The 14,587-nt window shown below is 46.5% G+C and overlaps 8 protein-coding genes across 8 annotated transcripts; 3 read left to right on the top strand and 5 right to left on the bottom strand. All coding sequences in view use genetic code 12, as the record gives it.

Annotated features, from left to right (window-relative positions):
- Window positions 1-247: 247 nt before the first annotated feature.
- On the bottom strand, window positions 248-1,210 carry PSN45_003522 (uncharacterized protein; the record flags this gene model as incomplete). The annotated part of the gene is made up of 2 exons (XM_066158099.1): window positions 248-634; window positions 854-1,210. 2 exons carry the CDS (start codon window positions 1,208-1,210, stop codon window positions 248-250), a joined length of 744 nt encoding a protein of 247 aa, XP_066014196.1.
- A 147-nt stretch (window positions 1,211-1,357) lies between these two features.
- On the top strand, window positions 1,358-2,305 carry SOL1 (suppressor of los1-1; the record flags this gene model as incomplete). Its single annotated transcript, XM_006684648.1, has 1 exon — window positions 1,358-2,305. One exon carries the CDS (start codon window positions 1,358-1,360, stop codon window positions 2,303-2,305), a length of 948 nt encoding a protein of 315 aa, XP_006684711.1.
- A 1,112-nt stretch (window positions 2,306-3,417) lies between these two features.
- Window positions 3,418-5,184, bottom strand: PSN45_003520 (uncharacterized protein; the record flags this gene model as incomplete). Its single annotated transcript, XM_006684830.2, has 2 exons — window positions 3,418-3,987; window positions 4,255-5,184. 2 exons carry the CDS (start codon window positions 5,182-5,184, stop codon window positions 3,418-3,420), a joined length of 1,500 nt encoding a protein of 499 aa, XP_006684893.2.
- Window positions 5,185-5,233: 49 nt separating this feature from the next.
- On the top strand, window positions 5,234-6,379 carry PRP46 (pre-mRNA-splicing factor prp46; the record flags this gene model as incomplete). Its single annotated transcript, XM_006684210.2, has 1 exon — window positions 5,234-6,379. The coding sequence occupies one exon, from the start codon at window positions 5,234-5,236 to the stop codon at window positions 6,377-6,379; it is 1,146 nt and encodes a 381-aa protein (XP_006684273.1).
- A 152-nt stretch (window positions 6,380-6,531) lies between these two features.
- Window positions 6,532-9,438, bottom strand: ESA1 (Histone acetyltransferase; the record flags this gene model as incomplete). The annotated part of the gene is made up of 2 exons (XM_006684650.2): window positions 6,532-8,054; window positions 8,289-9,438. The coding sequence occupies 2 exons, from the start codon at window positions 9,436-9,438 to the stop codon at window positions 6,532-6,534; spliced, it is 2,673 nt and encodes an 890-aa protein (XP_006684713.2).
- A 72-nt stretch (window positions 9,439-9,510) lies between these two features.
- RRD2 (Serine/threonine-protein phosphatase 2A activator 2) lies at window positions 9,511-10,590 on the top strand (the record flags this gene model as incomplete). The annotated part of the gene is made up of 1 exon (XM_066158098.1): window positions 9,511-10,590. The coding sequence occupies one exon, from the start codon at window positions 9,511-9,513 to the stop codon at window positions 10,588-10,590; it is 1,080 nt and encodes a 359-aa protein (XP_066014195.1).
- A 30-nt stretch (window positions 10,591-10,620) lies between these two features.
- On the bottom strand, window positions 10,621-12,099 carry CLP1 (Cleavage polyadenylation factor subunit clp1; the record flags this gene model as incomplete). Its single annotated transcript, XM_006684652.1, has 1 exon — window positions 10,621-12,099. One exon carries the CDS (start codon window positions 12,097-12,099, stop codon window positions 10,621-10,623), a length of 1,479 nt encoding a protein of 492 aa, XP_006684715.1.
- Window positions 12,100-12,268: 169 nt separating this feature from the next.
- On the bottom strand, window positions 12,269-13,249 carry PSN45_003515 (uncharacterized protein; the record flags this gene model as incomplete). Its single annotated transcript, XM_006684213.1, has 1 exon — window positions 12,269-13,249. The coding sequence occupies one exon, from the start codon at window positions 13,247-13,249 to the stop codon at window positions 12,269-12,271; it is 981 nt and encodes a 326-aa protein (XP_006684276.1).
- Between the last annotated feature and the right edge of the window lie 1,338 nt (window positions 13,250-14,587).

The following is a 14,587-nucleotide window of genomic DNA, read 5'->3' as shown; positions in this document are numbered from 1 at the left end:
ATCGACAGTAGAGGTATTGTGAGGTTTATCCTTAATAAGATTAGACAATGATTAAGTTATTGACCTAGCTAAATTATTGATAAGTCCTTATTAATCCCTTCCATTTGGACTGAACAGGTTGCTTTTAATTTGCGCCTGATTTAAGTTTTTTTTGACTTTTATCTTCCAATTCCATTTCACCTCATCGTGTACCCCATTTTTTTTGATGATGCTGATTGCGATCGGCACATCGGCATAAACCCCCTCATTACAATCCGCCGAACGGGTTGTGGTTGCCAAACTGACCCGGGAACCCGCCACCCCCAGAACCACCACTGGGTTTCCTGAACCCTGGGAGGCCGGCTCCCATTAGGTCCATATCATCAGGATCACCTACTAATGGGTCGTCGTACCGAGCCCCAAAGGGAGCATTTCCAGGGCCCCCCATTCGGTCTCGGTTGAAGAGCGGATGGTTAGCCGACGGGTACATTCCACCAGAACCTCTTGAAGTGTCTCTCAACGGATCTAGGTACCCTCTCGTACTGGGGTCTTTGATGCCACCAGGATATAAGTCGTCGTCTCCCACCGAGGGAACACCGCCAGATGGTGGACCACCAGGTGGTGGTAACCCCAAAACCGCCCGGTGGCTCTGCATCTCGTATTCGTCATCAAAACCGGGTTTATCAGGAATCGAAGCGTTTTTGGATGCCGGTGGATCCAGCAAAAATGTAGATGGAGCCAGAGCTGGTACCAGAGCCAGGGCCACTGCCAGAGCCGATTCCAGAGCCGATTCCAGAGCCGGTACCAGTATCAGAGCCTTTTCATGAGACCGCAAACTTCTTTTAAAGAGCGCTTCCATGTACTCTCTATTAACCTCTTTGTCAAGTTGGCTGTTAAAAAGAGCAATGATCTCACTCGATAAGTTGATTTCATCCAATGGCAACACAATAGAGTTTTTTGGGTTCAAAATGCTCCAGTCCACTACTACTGAGTCTACCTTATCACCTTCGTCCTGTTTGTGGCCACATAAAGTTACCACCAGCTTTTGAGGGGTTAATTGCACCACATTAGCGATCAAAATGGTGTGTTGCTGGGACTGATCCGAATACACAAAGTATTGGGTCAATTTGTCACCCGCTTGAACAATTTTTTTGACAAAAGTCAGTCTATTGTAGCGGCCGATGTAGTCGTTTGTCAACGCACAGGTCAATTCGTAGAAATTATTGATCATTCTAGGTACAAGCAGTGGTTGTGGAGGCAAAAAAAACAGTCTTGCTGCATCAAGTGCGCAGGGCGCGCACCGGAGCAGAAACTCTAAGAAAAAAGAACTCCCTGAAATCCGCAACAAGCTCACTGTAACCTATACTCAAACAGAGATATGACCACGACCGTACCATTGGTATACTCGTTCCCTGAGTTCTTGGGTGTAGCCGAGGCGGTGGCCGACCATGTAATCACCGCACAAAACATGACGCTCTACAATACACTTGATCCCAAGCAAATCGGGTTGATCAAGGAACAACTTCTTGCCCGTCCTCAGCTCTTCAGCTCGCTTTCCACTAACTCCATCAACAACTCGTCGTCAACCACAAGCCTCAAATCTAAGTCGCTGAAAAAGAATAAGGTCAAAGATATCCGCTTCAAAATCGCCATAAGTGGCGGGTCCTTACTTAAGATCTTGAAGCAAGGGTTGATCCCACGACAAAAGGAAATCGATTGGGCCAAGTGGGACATTTACTTTGCAGACGAAAGGTTGGTACCGTTTGATTCTCCCGACTCCAACTATGGCCTGGCCAAGAGGGAGATTTTCGATTGGATCACTACCGACCACAAACCCAACGTCTACCATATAGATGAAACACTTATTGATGATCCTCAAGAGTGTGCCGACAGCTACGAAAAGATTTTGATTGGGAACTTCGCCAAGAAGGACTCTGTCAAGTTGCCGATGTTTGACTTGTTGTTGTTGGGATGTGCACCAGACGGACATATTGCTTCATTATTTCCCAACCATGGCGAGCAATTACGGGAGAAGTTAGCCTGGTGCTTGCCAGTATCACTGGCGCCTTCAGGGCCCGAAAATAGAATCACCCTCAGTATCCCGGTGATTTGCCATGCGCAAAGAGTGACCTTCGTAGTAGAAGGATTGACCAAGGCGCCTGTTATGAGAATTATCATGGAGAGACCAGAAAAGGGCTTGCCAAGTTCCATTGTGAATGAAGGTGCAGCAGGAAAAGTCACTTGGTTTGTCGACGACGATGCATTAAAGGACTGCTATGACGTTACCAAGAAGAAGTATAAGTTTTTATCGACTCCCAGCTTGTAATGGGATAAGACTTTCTTTCTCCTTATGAATTAATAATTAATATTGACTCCATGATTGCAGATAGCTTCCGGAGCTCGGGTACCTTCGGATTTCTCGATTCCATGATCTTAGGATTTCACTTCATTCCTTTATTATAAATCAACCAGCAATATGTCTATAGATTTTTGTACTCCAATACACTTCTGAGAAAATGATTGCATTAGCGAGTGCATGTGCAATCGGTCAGGGATCCAAATACGCCATAGGGATCCCACCACTCACCATTTTTACCCATCTAAGTACATTTATATGTGGTTATTCTTAACTTTTGTGGGAAAACTATTTTGGGAAAGATTATTGGCAATGCTGGTGAAGGATTTCAGGTCAGTTTTAGGGCAGATATTGATGTGAGAAAACCTCGTCTGACAACACTGTAAGTTCCAAAGCTTTTGGTGCCAGTTGACACAAATATAGTTAGAAGCATCACATGTACTATACTCTATCACATAGCACCGTAGAGTTATCCTCCTTTAACCATACCTTACTACCAGTGTCAATTCTCTCTTACAAAGTGGTGTGGTTTCTTGCAATGGTCAACTCTTGCGCCAGAATCTGCGAATTTTATATATTTTAATCACTTTTAAGCTTTATAAGACTACAAAAATCACAAAACCACCTCAGTGCAAGCAATCAAGCAACACTGATGACGGTGGAAGGTTAACTGGTATGAGCTGAACTTTTGCACAATCAGTGCTGGCATCTGAATACTTTTGGGATTTGGACCTGTATAAACTCTGTGTTGCGACCCAAACACACACTGCCTATTGTGCTACTAAAGTGCCATGTCTTTTCTTAGATGTACGTAAATCACACCCAATCAGTCCCATGATGAGGATTATACCGACAGGTGGTAGCCCACAGGCATGCTCAATTGCGTAATTTCAATTACGGTTTGGTGTATTCATTACATACAGCCCACTACTAAAAGAGCCTCCAAAACCTCCATATTGAACCTGGAACTCTACCCATTTCACTGGGCAGCACATGAGGTATTATTCACAGCAACAAAATCTGGGGTGCCTGAAATTGGCTATATTCATTACTTGGGTCAGCCGCATGCACATGCTGTTGGGTCATCTGAGCACATTATCGTAATAACCGTCGTCCACATAGTGACCCCTCATGGAATTGAGTACGTTTGACCGGAACACCTCGGGTGTCTTCTTCAATACGTTGGCAGCAGTTTTATTCAAGGGATCGGTGGGGTTAGGCTCAAGAAAGAGGAAGTTGAGACCGATAATCACTGAGTTCAAGTTCAAAGCTGGCAGCCAGTCTTCTCTCAAGATATTCAAGCAAATGTTTCCCTCAAGATCGATATTGGGGTGATATATTCTCTGGAGACACTTGATTTTCGGTGGGTCAATGGGGAAGTTTTCGTTGACAGATACGGCGAACCTGAACCGGCCATGCTGATAATAGCCCAGCTCGGGCTTTATGGTGATTTCAAAGTAGGAAATGTCGGCCGGGTTGGGAAACTGCACCGATATGGACCTGGGGAGGTCAAGTTCAGTTATATCCTTCTGAAGTCTTATATGTGCAGAGTTGACTCTGTTCGTGGCCACAGGGGAAATTCCGTGCAGTTGGGCCATCTGGGCGGCCTCAGCCTCCTCCTGTTTTTTTTTCTGGAGCTGGCGGATTCTGAGCTATGGGGGTTAGTACAAATGGGACAGAGAGAAGGATGGCGAGCTTGTGGTACATACCATTATTAATTGCCCTCACTGAGAATGGAGAGTTGTGCGGATGCGATTTCGCTGAGAGTTTTCAACTGCGACTTGGTCTGGGTGTGGGCTCGCGCTCACAGTGAGATGCTGTAGCACAGCGATAAAATGACGGTGGTGATCGAGTGCCGGGTGATCAGGCGGGAACAGGCCCGCCCGCTTGTTCTGGGCCGCTAGAGCTGCGACTAACACCGGCTGGAACGGGGCTTGTTGCTCTAACGGTACCACCAGGGCGTATGGAGTGATATTGCAGCACTCCACCGATAAGAGCCAATGCAACTGATCTAGGGCGAACTGTGGGTTGTGTGTGGTGGTGGTGGGCGAGTCTGCCACCACTGGAGAAGCTACCGTGACTCCGAACTTGCGGTTTACCTCGTCCACTGCCCGCACATGTTGGTATACCGCCGCTTGGATGGTGCGCAGGTCCGCGTACAAGAGCACACGAAGATTGGTCCATAACGACACATCTGCCAAGCTCTCATGGCACACCTCCGTCAACTGCGTACGAATTGCCTCCACCTTTGTGCCATCACCCACAGCTATGCTTACACCAATGAGCCACCGTAGATAGTTATTCCCGTAATAGTTGGCATAGTGTAATCGGCAAGACTGCAAAACTCGTGCGAGAAGTACGTTGAAGCGTCCTCCATCAAAGTTCATCATCACCGTGAGTTTGCGGAGTAAGTTCCAAAGTAGCAGGTTCTTGTTGATCTTACTGAGACGGCTGCTGAGCAAAGTGGTGATGATTTCGAACTCGGCCTCGAGAACATGAGCATCGCGGCGGTACAATTCGGCAAGAATGCGCTCGTGAAGCTTGAAAACCTGGTGGTGATCGTTAGTCGTGAACAAGTACGTCACTGTAACGTAAAATATGCTGTAGAGATCACTTTGAGCGACTTCTGTGAGGGCTTGCGTGAATAGTTCACGCTGCAGGTGCCATAGTCCATGAGCCTGTTTGAACGCCAGAAGATAATTTTGCTTGGTGATGCCGATGTCAATGGCACCGACTTCTTCATGCACCATGAACAACAGATTCATATCTATCTGTGGAATGAACTGGACCACCTTTGGTTTCCCGGGGAAACTTGTCAAAGTTTCATACACCTGTTTGCACAAACTCATGGTAGTTCGCAGTTGCACACTTCGCAGTCGCATCATTTTTGTATCCATCATGTTGGCATTCGATGAGCTTATAGATGTGGACGATCAGTTAGTGCCCCCTCCCGATACTCTCAGCACAGCACTCTATACTAACAACAAGTTGGATTATATGCTTCGAAATGTGGACGAAAACCTCCCGTTACAACTGGAGCTAGACTCATCTCCTTCCCCAGAACCCCAACTGCAAACTATCACCAACAACTCACACTCAACCACCACCACGAACTGGAAACTTCTCCGAGTGATAGCAGGTGCCCATACAGGGTGGGTGAGGTCCCTTACTGTGGATCCAGTCACCAATCAGTGGTTTGTTACCGGTGGTACCGATGCAACCATCAAAGTATGGGACTTGGCGAATCTGAGCTGCAAAGCCATCATAACAGGCCATATAATGGCGGTGCGGGCACTAGTAGTATCTAAAAAGTTTCCATACTTATTTTCGGGGTCAGAGGACAAGGAAGTCAAGTGTTTTGACTTGGAAAGATCCAACTCTGTACTGGGCTGCGAAATCAGAAACTATCACGGACACCTAGGAGGCATCTACACTATGGCCCTCCACCCCCAGCTCGACCTATTGTTCACGGGCGGACGTGACCAGACGGTGCGAGTGTGGGATATACGGTCCCGGGCGGAGGTCATGACCTTGACGGGCCATAAAAGCGACATCTCATCGCTTATTGCCAGTGAAGTGGACCCGCAGTTGATTTCCAGCTCGATGGATGGGACGATACGACTTTGGGATATTCGTAAGCAGACCACTGAGTTGACGTTGACACACCACTCGAAGAGTATTCGGCTGATGGTTGAGCATCCGGCAGAGCTGACATTTTGTTCTGGAGATTCACTGGGGAACATCAAGCAGTGGCTCTTTCCTCAAGGAGAGCTTTTGAACGAGTTTAACAGTACCGATAAGAATATCATTAATACGATGGCTGTCAATCACACAAACAATAATCTTTTTGCTGGGTATGACAACGGGCAGTTTGAGATTTTTGACTATGTTTCGGGAGAGTTGCTTCAATCGAGTAAGACGATTCCGTCACCGGGATCGACTGAATCGTCGATATTCTGCTCGTCGTTTGACCTACTGGGTCTTCGGTTGGTCACAGGAGAGAGTGACCATTCGGTGAAGATTTGGGGAGAGGAGACGCAATAGGAAGATTGCTTACTCATGTATATTAGATAAATACACTCATTATAGTGGTAATCACTCGTCATAATAGTACTTCTTAGCACACCAATTACACACCTGTGCAAATACACCCATGAACCTCATTATCATTAACAGTCCATACCTCCATGGTTAGGTTACCATCCAAACCGCAATTGGTTAGCGGTGAACGAAGGAGGTGTCCACTCGAGTTTTCTTGGATCTAACTCATGCTTCTTGTTCTCCTTCACCTTTTTCACTAACTTCTCATACAATATCATAATCTGATCGGTTATTACAATGATGTGCTGGCCCTTGTAGTACCTCAACACCTGTAGCGTCGTCAAAGTGTGAAGAATGTCGGTGGTCGTCATGCAGGTGGAAGAGGAGATTTCTTCAATGGTGATTTCACTTGAGTTCGCGTTGTTGAAAGGTCTTACGTCCTCATCATCATCATCAACCAAAGGATTGTTCTTCTTGGCTAGGGCCGGATCATTCTTCTCCACAAGAAGCTTCACCAACGTATCAGTCCAGTAAGCTCTATAAGACAATAATCCCAAATCAGATAAGGGCTTTTCAGGAGAGCCGATTTTGTTCTCTACGTTTGACAACATGTATGAGAACTGAATGAGAAGCTTCCCAAAACCTCTCTTTTGGTAGCACGGAAGTGTCAAGATACATGCAACATTATAGTTATCGGCACATTCCTTTTCTTTCGAGAAGAAGCCCACAAGATGGTGTCCTTCTTCGGACTTAATGGTCATCACGTAGAAGAGAAATGGGTCCACATCGTAGTAGAGCGTCTTGTGATCCAAGAACAACTTACAGAGCAAACACAAGTTTCTGCACCACGTCCGTTGTCTTCTTCCGTCGATTTCCCAGAAACTCACCTTGGAGTCTCGGTATATCTCATTTCCCGGGGGATGTTTCATCGAACACTTGGATCTGAATCTTTCAAACTGTTTTTTCGTCCCGAAATACGATAAAGTAAAGTCACATACAAATATCTCGTCTTCCTCTGTTAATTCCACCGGATAGGGTGAAAAGTACCAAGGTTCGATAATGTGTTCACCAAAGATAATCGAGCTCAAGTTCCTGACTCTGGATACCTCCGAGTGGTTCTGCGTCATTGACCCACTGGTTCGAAGCTTCTTGATCTCATCTTCCCTGCTCAACTCTTCGCCAGGTCTTTTGATCCCTTGGACATTCAAGTCAGCCAAGTCCAACTCATCATCGTTCTTAATTACCGGAGTGGAGGAGCCAGAATCCTTCTCTTTACCAGGCTGAGGAGTTTGAGATGCTTGTTTCTTGGAGTTCTTCAGCTTTGTTTTCTTCAGTTTCAGTTTCGACTCCTTCTTCTCGTCCACTTTCACTTCTGGTGCGATGATGGCTTTGGTGTAGTCGATACGGCTAGTTTCAATCCACTCATCCAATCTTTTATTGAACTCCTGATAGTGCACGTAGTACACAATACGACCCTTTTTCTGATGCTGTTGCAAAATTTCCGCTAGTCTATACTCGCCGTCCTTTTCCACAAAAACCTTGCACCCGGGAAGGATATCCTCCACTGAAAACAGGACATCCCCAGAATCGGTTTTGCCGCGTTTCTCGCTCTTGATGGAGATGGGCGTAGATGACAGAGGCACAGATGCCTTCTTATCATCACCAGCTGTCATGATCACTTCGTATTAGCGGTGCTTGGTGATTGATTACAACTGAGGTTTGGGTTGTTGTGTGAGATTTTTTTTAATCGCGAACGGCCAATTTGCGACAGCTGCAAAAAGTGTGCCATAAGCAAGTGGCTTTAAAGGTGATAGAAAATCTATTTACAGTATATTTACAGCCTAACTGCCATATCAAGGTGACGAATTCCACTCAATGAGCTTTTCCGAGTCTATAGATGACAAGTGGGCACGGACCGTAAGGTATCCAATGTTATAGTCCTTGAAGTCCACGAGAAAACGTGCTAAACGTGCTCTTAAGTCGGCCGACACTACCCCTCTGTCCTCTGAATAGATCAAACGGAGATCCTCGATTAAGTTTCGCTCTAGACATGCCATCACAAGCTCCTCAAACGAGAGATCCCAGATATTTCCCTGGCGGTTGAGTCCGCATAAGTAATAGTTATCGACAACAAGATAGTTGAGGTGGGCTTGCAAGCGGTCACGGAGGGTGGTATCGGAGTAGAGTCCTATGGGCAAGTACTGTGACACCAAACGCAATGATCTGACCATGTTTTTTACCTGTTCAGCAGGCATGTTGTAGGCGGTGCGAGATGCCAACAGGCTCAAATCTGCACCCGACTCAAGTTCTTTGCTCACAAGGGAGGAGTTGGCCTCAATCCCACGGGTGTCCCATAACCGAGGGACTATAGAAGGCAAAACACACGTCAGGGGGGTTATCTGAGGAAACGCATAGCATAGCAATGGTGTGCACTCGACAAAGATTGCAAAAAGCACGGCAAAGAGTGGAAGTTTGACAAAGTCCTTGCGGGTCCTGTTGAGAAGCTGGTACTGCAGTCTCGTCAAGGCAAATAAACCAGGGTCAAAGTCCTGTGGTCGTTGGTTGTGTTTAATGAGCTTGGTTTCAACATTGGAAATGTCGTTCAGAGTCTTGTTCTCGATGCGGTTCATATAGATCACCTGGGCCATTTCATGGGTCAACATGTTGAACCTGGGGATTCTGAGCGCCACCGACTGACCCGCGTGGTCGACTTTGTCGGACATCATGAACTGTTTCTTCAATCGATTGCACTCGGAATTGTTTTTCCATACATTAACTACCCCGGCTCGATAGAATCCGCCAATAGACTTTCCATAGGCGTAGAACCGCTTCCATGCCAACAGCACCCCAGAAGCTGTGGGGTTGTCGTGGGAGACCTGTTCATATATTTGTGGTTTGGACTTGATGGGCTGAGGCAAGGTGGTGGCGGCGTTAATTTCCACACGATCGGGCTCAAACTTGCACCACAATGAAGCCAACACCTGGCTCAGTTGTGTTTCGGAAACAAATTGTTTCTTAGTTGCGGGTAAGGACCAGAACCCCAATCGTTGCACCTGGTTCATCTCTTCTTCAGAATTGCAATTTCGCGGTTTTCGCAGATCACTAATTTCGCAAGTACTCTATCCACAAGTGCTATGAAACCCATCAGAAGAATCACCTCCAACGACGACCTCGCCAAGTGGATCGACTCAGACGCGTACAAAAAGATTGTGGAGTTTGTGGAAGCCCTCCAGGATCTGGTTTTGGGCCTCACAAACGAATCTCCATGTGAAGAGTCCAGCACCATCACCACACTACTCAAGATCTTGGATCAGGTCCAACACATAATCGACGCCAATCCCGTAGTGCATGAGAAGAACGTGTCACGGTTCGGCAAAGTCGAGTTCCGTGATTTCTATAACCAAGTTGCCAGTGAGAGCACCGGGTTGGTTTCGCTATTGACTGACGATATCGATACAGTGACGGAGGCAAACACATATTTCATCGAGTCCTGGGGTAACTGCACCCGAATAGACTATGGGTCGGGCCACGAGTTAAACTTCGTGTGCTTCTTGCTATGTCTTCATGAAAAAGGCGTTCTTCTTAAACAAGACTATGCTGCTGCTATCTTGAAGGTGTTCACCAAGTACATTTCCATTATGAGAAACCTCCAGAAAAACTATTGGTTGGAACCAGCTGGTTCCCACGGCGTGTGGGGGTTGGACGACTACCACTTCTTAACGTTCTTGTTCGGGGCATCTCAACTTGCAACGCATCCTTATATGAAACCCAAGCTGATCCACAATGAAGAGTTGGTGGAAATGTATTACAAACAGTATATGTACTTTGAGTGCATCCATTTCATTAACTCCATCAAGACGGTACCCAGCAACCAGCAGAGGTTAAGTATTAGATGGCACTCACCTATGTTGGACGATATTCTGTCGGCGAGATCCTGGCAGAAGATCAAGGATGGAATGATTAAGATGTATAAGGCTGAGGTTTTGGGAAAACTCCCCATTATCCAGCACTTTATGTTTGGGGACATTTTGAAGTGTCCTGCTGGAGTTCTCGAGTACAATGAAGAAGAAGGTAATGACCAACTTCATGACCACGATCATCATCACTCAGAAATGAATAATACGTGGGGAGACTGCTGTGGGATCAAGATTCCCAGTGCCATTGCCGCATCGGAACTGTTGCGGTTGGAGAAAAAACCCATTCCGTTTGATTAGCAATGTATATTACACGGTATGGAAACTAAACTACTCGGTGTAACCGATTTTGGTGGCAATGAGTATGTTTCTGGGAAACGCCCCTGGCACCGGCAACAACACCTTTAATCGGCCCTTGGACTCCTCATACTTGGAGACATGGACATACCCCAAAATGCACGCGTCGAGCAAGTCATTGGGCAGTTTGTTGGTAGCCGGCAATTGTGTCACTGCTAACACCAAGTTTTCAAGGTTATTGGCAGAAAAGTCGTCGATTTTCTTGTAATACTTGTCCAAAGTATCCTCCTTCTTTTCAGTTTCCTCAGTTGCATCGGGTGCAAAGGAATCTCCTGATGGAGCGAACAATAAACTCGAATTGAACTCGGACGAGTCTACCGGCTGGTAGAACACAAAGTCCGAAATGGTAATTTCCGTTTTGAAGGGGGACAACGGGTTGCGGAAGTACCCGTTGAAGTACTGCTTGATGGTCTCTTCCTGACACTTTCTTATATAGCTTTCGTCAAGCTCCACCACTCCTTCGCTTTTGGACAACTTGATAATACACAACAGATTGTTAGACACTTTGTGCACAAATTTCTTCTGTAGGTCTATAGAGAGCTTCTCATTGCCTATCACCACGATATGGTCCACCTCAAAGTCAGACACAATATCCTCGATCAATCGTATATCTTTTATGGTCAACGCGGGTGTATCGATGATAACTCCACTGTTTTTTACGGCAATATCCTCTTCCAACCGCGACATGGTGGCCACACCGAGCTTCGAGATGTGGTGTCTGTATAAGTCCAAGTTGGCGGCAAAGTCCTCGAATCCGTAGTTTTTCACGAGTGGCTGTTTGGGGTTGTGGTAGGTGGTACCACTGGTGGTCAGACCACCGTAGCCGCCCACGGCCTCTAGGTCGAAGTTGTCACTAATAGGGGTGGCCGTCAAGGCACCGGGCATAGCGAACACCCCGTCCCGTGGGTTTAAATTCACTAGTATGGGACATCTGTCCATCTTGAACCCATATGAACACAAGATCTTGGCCACCGTCGACTTCCCGCTGAACTTGGGCCCAAGAAGTAACACCTTCGGAGCAGGAGTCTGGTTGACACTGTGCTGATTGACCAAGTTACGGTCGGTGGCTTCCTGGCGCTTTTTCTCCAAGTAGAAGTGGAGGTTGACGACTTGTTTCATGGACAAAGTATCACTGCTGATATATTCGCTAATGGATGCGGGCTCATTGGTGGTGTTGGACTGTTCCTTGTTGATCTTGAGTGTGTACTGCAACTTGCATCCTTGGGGCAACGGCGCGTAGACACTGTATTTCACTCCTGAGAAGCTGAGGTCCGTGTTTATGGGTAATTCGGTGCCGAAGATTTCGGCGATTCCGTCGAGGATTTTAAGGGAAAGAGAGAGCTTGAAGGGGACTTCGAAGCGCCATTCGTGGTTTTCGGGGATGGTGATGGTGATGGGGAGGTTTGATTCGACGTCGGCGTCTGGTCTGTTAAACCCTGGGATGAGCTCCATGATGAAAAGTGAGAATGCGAATGTTTATTTAGACCAGCTAGATAGGTATTCAGAGAGAAGGGTTGTACCACCGTCCCCTAAGGGGCGGTGTTCACGGTACTAGTAGAATGAGTAGGGACATTGAATGTTAGACATTCGATGCCACTTATAAATAGTGTACAGTCCCCACCTAAGCAGAACTAAAGTCTAATTTCTTGGGCCGGATGTGCGCCTGGCGCTCCAGTAACCGCACTATCTTCTTCTCGCCCGTCTTATTGTTTACCAACTCGAGGTGTGTCAGGTAGTCCACCTGCAGTTTGTTGCTATTGAAGGGATTTTGGATATTGAGGTTAGCTTTACGTGCTGGGTTGGCAGAAAGAAACGGGTTAACCATTGGTTGTCTCTTTCGAATCACCTGCTCTTCGTCAGCCTCATCGTCTGAAAAGTACTTGGCTGAGTTGCCATACCATTCGTGGACTGTGAAGTCGTTGATCATCTGGTGACCGGGCGTCAGAGGCACATCGGGAGCCCTCAGCACAGGAGAAGAGGGCTCTTCAAACGGGTTCCGACTGATACGAGTAGGCGACTTCAACATCCGCAAGTTCGAATTAGAGATGAACTTGGTTGTATCGGTGGGCTTGAGAAAGAACTGGTCCATCTCGTCCGAGCTTTCAGGTTGCTCTTGGTCAACTTCTTCCATGTCAGTTTCGAATTTCAACCCGTTATTTAACAGGGTCAATGCATCGAACTTCAAGGCTGCCGGCTTGATTTTGGTCAAATTGGCGTTGGAGCTGGTGGCACTTTTTCTACCAGACCCAATGGTGGAAGGTGTTGGCAACAAGAGCCCGAAATGGTCTTGGTGGAAGCTATTGGGTGTAACAGAGGCTGTGGGAGACTCAAGTTTGAAGATGTTTTCGATTTTCTTTCGGCGCTGTAAGCGGGGCGACTTGTGAGGAGTGAACTCAGGGGTGATGGGGGCCAACAAGTGTTTTGATTGTTGGGGCTGATGAGAAGTGTTTGTGGAGCCGCTGTTCATGGCCGAGAAAAAGTTTTGGACCTTCTTGGAAGTCGATTGGGGTGTCTTAAGAGTCCCAAATTTGGATGGGCCGATGGTGACACCTTTTCTTAGACGCGGAGGTGTGGATGGGGGAGCGAACCGGTCAGCTTTCATGATTTGATGATAACTAGCAACAGAAATCGAGTACACGTCTGCAGAATTTTTTGTGGGTTTTAGGCGCGCTCTTTTGCCAGCGTGCGCAATGAGAACCGTCGTGTACTCACGATTTCACATACTAATTTCAGGTACCAAAATCTTTCTCGTCTCAAACTTGCAAGACATTCTATTAAGAATTCTGTGATAATCGGAGCAACGTAACTACAAGTGAGAATAGAGCAAAGCTTCAAAAATTTATACCACCAAGAACGAGACAGAAGTACGCTTTCATTGCTTCCTTCATAGTTAAGATCTGTAGGATATTATAAGAGGCTGGTTTGCACTTGAACACAAGAATCAGATATCCCAGAAATATGCTATTTAATGACAGACCGCTCGCATTGAATTATTTTTATGATTCTTCGGTTCGCCAGTAATCGTCATTTGCAGCCATTTCGGTTTGGAGAACGATAGGCGCACGTAAGGGGTGAGAAAACCCATGACTACTACTCCACTTGGCATATATATTGTATAGGTCAATTGCCACATAGTGGGTGACAACGGCATTAAAGACAGCGTCGGTCATGGGGAATATGCCATGTTTAGTTACCAGCAAACGCGAGTTCGGTCTTCTGTATGGATACTAATCTGTTCCTCTTCGCTACCAGACCTGCGGGAGGTTATAAAAATAAAGCCAGAAATGCTAACCCACCTTCCTAAAACTTACAAATTACAAATCTACCCCATGATGGAAGAAGATATTATATTTGTTCCCGGCCAGGTTAATTGGACGGGCATAATAAAACCATCTCCTTAGCTTGCAGGCTGTAACAGTCAGGGGTTCTCAAACAATGGATCACAAAGAAAACTACTCATGGGCTGAGAGTGATCAATAGTGCATGTGCATAAATCGAATTCTGCAATGTGCCCCCCATGCGGCAATACATGCCGCATCCATTCCGCATCTATGTTAGATAATGCAAGGATTGACGGAGCATATGACGCAAATGGACCCTATACCTGGTCTGAGATCATACAATTGTCATTTTTTAGTGTAGCTAGGAAATCGCATATGCACTCATCGAAGTTTGATTCGCAGAAGGCTACTCCTATCAAATGCGCAAACTCGGCGAACACTCCCAAGTTCTGACCCATCATCTGTCGTTGGCCGACCTTATCCTACCCTGTTGGCCTTCGCCCCTCCGTAGCCGAAAACCTGTCGCTAGCCAACACAAGGAAATAGCCCCCAAAAAGCGCCGTGCGCGCACCATTTTGTAAACACCATATTGTTAATTGTTACAGAAACAAACAAAACAACACATTTTTTCTGTTTCCATCATTTTATATATTGCACAT

The sequence above is a fragment of the Yamadazyma tenuis genome, chromosome 4 (genome assembly GCF_029203305.1).
Source record: "Yamadazyma tenuis chromosome 4, complete sequence".
Taxonomy (NCBI): domain Eukaryota; kingdom Fungi; phylum Ascomycota; class Pichiomycetes; order Serinales; family Debaryomycetaceae; genus Yamadazyma; species Yamadazyma tenuis.
Note: the sequence above shows the minus strand (reverse complement) of the source record. Positions and strands in the feature narration are given on the sequence as shown.